Here is an 8,620-nt window from a genome sequence, read left to right as displayed (position 1 = left end):
CATAGCGCCATTTTGGAGAATATCGGCTGAACGCAAGCAGCGTACGCTCTTCTGTGTCAGCCGCGACACAAGGATACGTTTTCTACGTGTATTTACGCTTTGATTTGAATGAAAACAGCGCAACCATGCAGCGCGACACAGAAGCGCGTATGCTGCTTGCGTTCAGTGGTTATTCTCCAAAATGGCGTTACAGTGATGCGGGTTTGGAACGACATGGGGGTAAGTGATTAATGACAAAATTTTCATTTTGGGGTGGAGTATCCCTTTAAAATGCTTTCTAGCCCTAAATAATAAATGCCACCTGCCTCCAACTAAAGCTGTGTCCAGAATCTGATGTATTTAGATATATTTTGGAAATGTATTTATATTTATCTGTACCGTATAAGCCTATTGTTCTATTCTAAATTATAAAAAATACAAACATTGAACCTTGCCTTAATTTTGACTGTGCTTTCCGTTTGTAATGAACACACCTGAGATGTGTCAATAGGTGTTGGTAAATATCAATATATCTCATGTTTGAAGTGTGCTTTTTTTTTTTTTTTGACGAACATAATAAACGCCACCTGCCTCCAACTAAAGCTGTGTCCAGAATCTGATGTATTTAGATATATTTTGCAAATGTATTTATATTTATCTGTACCGTATAAGCCTATTGTTCTATTCTAAATGATAAAAAATACAAACATTGAACCTTGCCTTAATTTTGACTGTGCTTTCCGTTTGTAATGAACACACCTGAGATGTGTCAATAGGTGTTGGTAAATATCAATATATCTCATGTTTGAAGTGTGCTTTTTTTTTTTTTGACGAGTCAGTTAATTCATATTAATCTGAGAACAGTCCTGTAAAGCTCTTCTCAGTCCAGTTGTGTTTTTTTTTTTTTCCTGCAGAGTTTGAGGCACTGACCCGTTTGGGAATACCTGATTCAGTCAGCTACATAAAGAAGCGGTTTAAGTCCAGCAAATTGCTTTTTCTCAAATCTGCGTGTGTTGGCAAAGCCATTGTAGATCAGTTGGAGGCCTCAGTGGAGGAGGCTATCAACTCAGCCACTTGGGTCGACCTACAGGTGCAGTTATGCAACTTTTTTAAAATTGTATTTGTATTATTATTATTATTTATGAAAAATACCTCCATAAATGTTCATGTTAATTTCCTGTTTAGCCAATGATTCCAAGCAGTCTGTCGGAGGAGGATGTAGGAATTCTGTTGAATGAAGTGCTGAGGGCCATGAATGTGCAGTCCAGTGCAAGGCTTCTCTCCACTTCTGTAGTCAGCGAGAAGTTCATCACAGGATGCATCGCTTTGTTTGATGATATTATGCAACAGAAAGCACAGAAGGTATGCAACTTTTCCTGTGCACTATACACTTCGAATGCCTCCACACATCAGTTAAACAATATATATTTTCAAATTACTCCAGCTAAGTGGGTCCTATTTGGTGTGTAAATATGAGTGACGGATTTAAATCCCTGCTATTGAGTAAGTTAGTGGGATATTTCACCCAAAAATGAAAATTCTCATAATTTCTCCTCATGTTGTTCCAAGCAGGGTTATCATCATTAACTAAAATGAAAACTTATTAAAACATATTTGTTCGTTGAAATAAAATCTGAGTATTAATTGAAAAACTAAATGACAATGAGTAATGTTGCCATGGCAACTATTTGAAATAAGTTGAAGTAACTGGAAATAAATAGAAAATAAAACTGAAATAAATCAAAACAAATAGTAATATTAAACAAAAGAACTTAGCAAAATCATCACTAAACATTCAAATACAAATGAAAACTGAAAATATAAAAATAAAAGCACAACTATTAATAAAATAAAACAAAAAAGCAGTATATAAATAGTACTTAAAGTCATCCAGTTATAAAATAACTAGTTACTTTATTTAATCTGCAAAACACAAAACAAGGTATTTTGAAGAAACATGCTTTTGTCCGTTGTCTGTTGTTGACAACCAGATCTAATAAGATATTTTATGCAACAACACATTTACAAGAAATCAACACATATTTGGTGAACACACTGGCATGGTGTTATTTCCAGTTTAAATAGTAGTGTTTGTAGGGGATTGTCATTGGATGTGTTTAACTTCTCTCCTTTAACAATAGGAAGTGAAGAACAACCCAGTGTTTCTGATAATGGAGGATGATGTCAAACAAGCATCAGTTTTGTTGGAGACTTCAACCTCTTCAAAGAAAGACAAACGAGACGAACGCAGGAAGAAGGCTACGGGTAAGGAGAGTTTATTTCAGATAATTGTAAAGCGGGGCAGGAAGCACAGACGATACTGATTCGTTTTTAAAAATAAAATCAGAATTGGAGTTTTGTGGCTTTTAGTCCATGCCTGCTGTTAGCTTTGTGGTCATTTATATGCTAGTGTATTAAGTTGACAAAATTCATTTTAAGGGGTTAAACGCATTTAAAATGTACTCCAGGAAGATGGAGCCATTACACTCAGGCTCATGTGCAAATGATTTTTCTCCCCCCAATACCACCTGCTTCAGCTTAGCAATAATGAGAAGCCATTCACGGATAATGCAAACTAAACGCTAGTAGCTAGCCCTTCAGTATGTTCTGACCAAACTTCCTGATTCAATAAAAAAAAATAAAAAAGAGTATGGCTTGATGAGCTCAGTTATTATACATCACTCAGATTTTGATTCTATCATTTTCATAACTTGCAGTAGAAAGTACTGTTGATAAAAAGCCTGCTGCTGGCTTTCTGTTCCTCAGAGGGCAGCGGAAGCGTGAAAGGAGGTGGAGGCGGAAATGCCCGAGAGATCCGAATTCGCAAAACAAAAAAGAAGGCCAAGAGGGAGGAAGACAGTGATGAGGAGACGACACACACCTCTCAGAGTATGAACACAGATGTGCTTGTGTTAACACACACACAACAAATGAAAATGCTTTGGGTATCAAGAACTAACAATAAACAACACTGTTTTTCTGTGCTTATCAGTTGATGACTTACTGTTCATTTCTAGTTACTTTCTGATTACTATATTCATATTTATTTATTTAGTATTATTTAACTTGTTAAAAATGTATACATACAATGTAAATGGATATATATAAATGTACAGCCTTTAATAAAATAGGTTAGTATTGAAATATTTCATGTTAGCTGTTGCTTATGTTAACTAATGTTAACAAATGTCACTTTTATGTAAAGTGTTACTTTCTTGGTAAAATTTCTCATGATAGTAGGAAACAGCTGTAGTTCCTGTTTTAGTTTGTGACCTTGCATGTGTTACAGGCCGAAATACGCAAGGAGACATGTCCTTCCTCTCAGTGGAGGAGATCATGGAGGCGCTGGGGGAGAAAGTGTGTGACAGCTCTGAGGAGATGCTGCAGGAACTAGCAGAGCAGATACAAAGGTTCAAACCATGATATTCAAGCATATGGAGACCAAAAAAACAGGCATTTTTACAAGCATCAAGTGTTTATGATAAAGTAAAAAAAAGTAAAAATTTTCTCCTTGCACACATTGAATAGATTGGAATTGGAATAGATAAAAAAATGTCACATTAATGGCATGTTGTGTTATGGTGCATTAACAGCTGTTCATTCCAATTAAAATATTTATCTCACCAAATCTTCACACAGAACAGTCATCTTGGGCCGTGAGTCCAAGAGGCTTTTGATTCTCCACAAAGTTTGGAAAATGAAATTACAGAACCTCAGCTTTTTTGTTTTGCCAGGCCATTGAGTAAAATGTACCAGGAAGTGGTCAGTGCAGCTTTCATGTCAACAAGTTCAACCGGAGCAGGAGGGAGTCGGAAGAAAAACATGAAGGATCTTCAGGAGGAGATCAACAACTTGTACAACAACATTCGCTTCTTTGAGAAAGGAACCAAACTCTTCTCAGGTTTGTTTGTCTCCTTAGCTTTTGTGGACTAAAAACCAACCTGTACGGTGGCCTAGAAATGCAAAACAAATCACAATTCTGAAAACAAAATAACAAATTACAAATGCAAATGCAAGTCTAAAAAACAAAATAATTCAGAAAACACAACAACAATTCAGAAAACATTATAACAAGTCAGAAAACACAATGACAAATTCGAAAACAAAATAACAAGTTAGAAAACACAATGACAAATCTGACAAACCTGTTTTCAGAATTGTGATTTGTTTTGCACTTCACGGCCACCGTAGACCTGTTTCTGTCTGCCACAATTTTAAAATGGTCGGGAATTATCAGGTTTAGCTCCTCAATCATTGCATGTGTATGCACCAAGCATACACAATTTACAGAGATGTTTTCCTCTCTTTTAGTCTATCATTCGCTCATTTCCCTGCTTTTTTTCTGTACACACCAGAAGAGACACAGGCTGCCATTGCCAGGCATGTTTTGAGGACTGTATGTACGGATGCGACCAATGTGCTGCTGAGCTTTGTGGCAGCTGAGCATATGACCTCGGACAGCTCGACTGCCATTACCAGTGAGGTACAGTCAACTGATAATTCATAATCTGGACATGCATTCACAGCACATTGCACTTCTGTAATCTGATGCATTTGACAGGAGAACAAACTATTCAGTGCTTTGTTACCATGTCTTTCTCATAGAGCTGAACAGTGAATAAAAAAATACCATTACAGCTGCTGCAATTACCTAATCATGAAAAGTGCAGATTACAGCATTATATCTTCTCCTGTCGCACTTACAATGTGCTTTTGCAAAGTCTCTCTTTTACATGTGTGTTGTGTCTGCGTTTGGTACTGTGTTGCAGATCAGGCTGAAGATTCTGGCAAAGCTCTCGGATGAAGTTAAATCTCCTCTGATGAAGCTACACAACAGTCTCAATGGAAAGGTGCGTTTGATGACACCGCATGGAATCTGTGCTCACAGAACTGCTCAGATTTTACACGTTTACACAGCTCACTGCATATTTTTATTAATAATTGAATAATTTGATAATGCTTAAGAGAGTAGTGTCATGTTTAAATCCATTCTAGATAGTTCCACAGATTTTCCAATAAAATGAATGGAGAAAATGTGAGAGACTACCATTTCCATTTGCAGGCCATTGAAGACTTTTTGTCATGTTTGGAGATGAGTGCAGAAGAGTGCGGGCTTTTTCTGAAGAAAGTCGATAAGAAAAGAGAAAGGTAGAGCCACTTCCGTTCTCCAATACTGCATCGGCATTAATCACTAAATTGTCTGTTCTTTAGTAATCAAATGTTGGACATAAGGAGTCATTTGCACTGCATTGACTACGTTTATGTATTTTAATTTGAATAATTACAATATATTCTCACGGTTAAATCATTATTGTTTGTTTTCTAATCAGGTTTAGCACTATTTTACATTAATTTTTGTTCATATTATTGATTTAAAAAACAAACAGCATGTGCAAACACACCTTTGTGATTAATTGCTGATAAATGCAAAGAGGTGGTTTAAATAAACCACAGGAATTAAAATCACAATCACAGGAAACCATGCATCACATGCTCAAATTAAGTTTTGTTAGTAATCTGTTTGTCATTAAAATGTGATTGAAATTGCAGTCAAAATCAGAAAATGTTAAAGTATAGTGATGAAATGGAAGTAGCGTCAAAAAATATGCACAGTGTGGGTTCTATGCATTGACAAAGTGGAGAAAGATGATTGGAGAAGTCCTGCATTTTCACCAGGAAGTCCTGTAACCAGAGGTCAAAACATTTTTTAAAAAACAAAACACGTTCACAATAAAATATATAACATGCATTTAGAAAATAGATCAGGTGAATATTCATTTTATGCCGACTTAATAAAATGCTGTTAATTATGATTGTGTTATAATTCATTTGGTTACTTTTTATTTTGATGACTATCGCTATTTAGAAGCAAATGCAGTCATAACAAGGTGTACATATGGTTGATGTGTGTGTGTGTGTGTGTGCAGGCAGGCTCTCTTTGTGCACCGTCAGGCTCTGTCGGAGCAGTTGAGAGATACAGAAGACCCTGCGCTTGTGCTTCATCTGACCAGCGTCTTGCTCTTCCAGAACGTCACACACTGCATGCTGCATGCACCTGGACGCTGTGTGCCGCATATCATCGGCTTCCTGCAAAGCAAGATTCCCGAGGTAAACGTGTCCCCTAAACCTACAGTAAAATACAGCTGTGCCAAGAAACACAAACCTGTAATATACAGACAAGTATTAGACAGAGAATATCTTCATGGAACATGATCTTTACTTAATATCCTAATGATTTTTGGCATAAAAGAAAAATCGATAATTTTGAGCCATACCATGTATTGATGGCCGTTTCTACAAAAATACTTGTGCTACTTATGACTGGTTTTGTGCTCCAGGGTCACATATGCTTGTGCATAGGTAGTATAGCAAAATGCAATGTATAATTAAACAAAACCCTTAAAATTCTGTATCATATGGCACCATGACAAATCTACAAAAACACATGAGCTATGCATTTGTGTGTGTGTGTGTGTGTGTTTTAGGAGCAGCACAAGCTGTTGTCTCAGTACCAGAGTCTGGTGGTGAAGCAGCTGGTAGAACAGGGTCAAGGCCAGGAGAAGAAGAGCAATCTGGGGGAAGGAGCCGAAGACAGCCCTGTTGTTTCTGATGACATGGAGGGCCTTCAGAAAGAGCTCCACAGTCTCACCAGAGACATTAAAGACATCATCCTTTCTCAGAGAAAACCATCTGTCACTGAGTAACACAAACAACCCAGCCGTTAATGGATTCTGCTACATTATGTATTAGAGCTCTAATTTTAAATGTGTGAAATAAACGGACTGAATTCAGTCTTGCGACACATTTCCTCTTATGAGAAGCAGTGGAGGGGAAAGTGGAATTTTTGGATTGTTCTGACAATTACAGTGCTTCACTGACAAAAGTGTGTTTCCCCTCCAAAGCCCCTAAGTTTTTCCCCTCAGCCCAGGCTGAGAATGGTAATCATTTTGGAAATATTTGTTAATATTTCTCAATCATTTTGCATACATTTGAATTGCAGCTCATCTATGATCCATAAATAAAGTCAATTAATATATTTTACCACTGTGCCTCTACTGCTCAAGTGGAGTTAGCAACACTTCTGATTGTAAGGCTTTACAGGACGAAAAAAAGATGACCAAAATAAATGTTCAACATTTAAACTGAGGTTTTTTGTATGTGACATTTACAGTTCATGGGTAAGTTGTAGATATCAAAACAACTTTGATTTGTAGCAGTTAAAGAATTAGTTCACCCAAAAATTTAAATTCTGTTATTAATTACTCGCCCTCATGTCGTTCTAAACCCATAAGGCCGCCGTTCCTCTTCGGAACACAAATTAAGATATTTTTTATTAATTCTGAAACCTCTCTGACCCTCCCATAGACAGCAATGTAATTACCACGATCAAGGTCCCGAAACGTAGCAAGGAGATCGGTAAAATAATCCATGTGACATCAGGGGTTCAACCATAATTTTACGAAGCTACGAGAATACTTTTTGTACGCAAAGAAAACAAAAATAACGACTTTATTCAACAATTCGTCTCCTCTGCGTCACCCTGGTGCCATTTTGGAGAATATCCACTGAACTTAAACAGCATATGCTATTCTGCGTCATGCGGATACGTTGTTTTTGTTCAAATCAAAGCGTAAACAACAATGTAGAAAACGTATGACACAGAATAGCATAGGCTGTTTATGTTCAGTGGATATTCTCCAAAATGGCACCAGGGTGACAAGGAGGAGACGAATTGTTGAATAAAGTCGTAAAATTATGGTTGAACCCCTGATGTCACATGGATTATTTTACCGATCTTCTTGCTAAATTTCTGGACCTTGATCGTGGTAATTACATTGCTGTCTATGGGAGGGTCAGAGAGCTCTCAGAATTCATCAAAAATATCTTAATTTGTGTTCCAGCATATGCTGGTTAGGTATGTTTTGATGCTGGGATGCTGGTTTATGCTGGTTTATGCTGGTCATGTGCTGGCAAAGGACCAGCAAAAGGACCAGCATAAACCAGCAAAGAACCAGCTTAAACCAGCAAAGGACCAGTTTAAACCAGCAAAGGACCAGCATAAACCAGCTTAAACCAGCATCCCAGCGTCAAAATATACCTAACCAGTATATGCTGTTTTTTTCAACAGGGAGAGGTTTTACGGGTTTAGAAGGACATGAGGGTGAGTAATTAATGACAGAATTTTCATTTTTGGGTGAACTAACCCTTTAAATGTCCAAATTTAGTACAGTATCGCTACGAACAGTTACAGGACACATTCAAGCATAAAGTGCCACAAACATCTTCGTATTGCTACACATTTGCAATTACTTATTTGCTTCCCAAATAAATATTATTTTTCTGTCATTACTGACTCATAAACGAATACAATGTTTTGCAAAAATGTTTGACAATACTGAGATGAGAAGATCGTCGTCATTATGACCAGAGAACATTAAGCATCGTTGTTATTATTAATATTTCACTAGCAGGTCCAATGACCTGCGAGGGAGAATCAGTTACAGTTTTTTTAAAAGGGTCATATGACGTTGCTAAAAAGAACATTATGTTGTGTATTTGGTGTAATGCAATGTGTTTATGCGGTTTAAGGTTCAAAAAACACATTATTTTCCACATACTGTACATTATTGTTTCTCCTCTA

The 8,620-nt window shown here is 36.9% G+C and overlaps 1 protein-coding gene across 1 annotated transcript in view; it reads left to right on the top strand.

Moving 5' to 3' along the window:
* LOC107704355 (E3 UFM1-protein ligase 1) overlaps positions 1-7,094 on the top strand; it is a 12,764-nt gene extending 5,670 nt beyond the window's left edge. Inside the window, exons 9-19 of the mRNA XM_016507260.1 lie at positions 894-1,069; positions 1,165-1,341; positions 2,121-2,244; positions 2,746-2,868; positions 3,269-3,389; positions 3,714-3,880; positions 4,335-4,462; positions 4,749-4,829; positions 5,042-5,127; positions 5,907-6,087; positions 6,465-7,094. Coding sequence (XP_016362746.1) covers positions 894-1,069; positions 1,165-1,341; positions 2,121-2,244; positions 2,746-2,868; positions 3,269-3,389; positions 3,714-3,880; positions 4,335-4,462; positions 4,749-4,829; positions 5,042-5,127; positions 5,907-6,087; positions 6,465-6,683 — 1,583 coding nt within the window. The 3' untranslated portion in view covers positions 6,684-7,094. The remainder of the gene's footprint in view (positions 1-893; positions 1,070-1,164; positions 1,342-2,120; positions 2,245-2,745; positions 2,869-3,268; positions 3,390-3,713; positions 3,881-4,334; positions 4,463-4,748; positions 4,830-5,041; positions 5,128-5,906; positions 6,088-6,464) is intronic.
* Positions 7,095-8,620: the final 1,526 nt, after the last annotated feature.

The sequence above is a fragment of the Sinocyclocheilus anshuiensis genome, unplaced genomic scaffold (genome assembly GCF_001515605.1).
Source record: "Sinocyclocheilus anshuiensis isolate Anshui unplaced genomic scaffold, SAMN03320099.WGS_v1.1 scaffold1898, whole genome shotgun sequence".
Taxonomy (NCBI): Eukaryota; Metazoa; Chordata; class Actinopteri; order Cypriniformes; family Cyprinidae; genus Sinocyclocheilus; species Sinocyclocheilus anshuiensis.
This window is presented reverse-complemented; position numbering and strand designations above follow the sequence as displayed.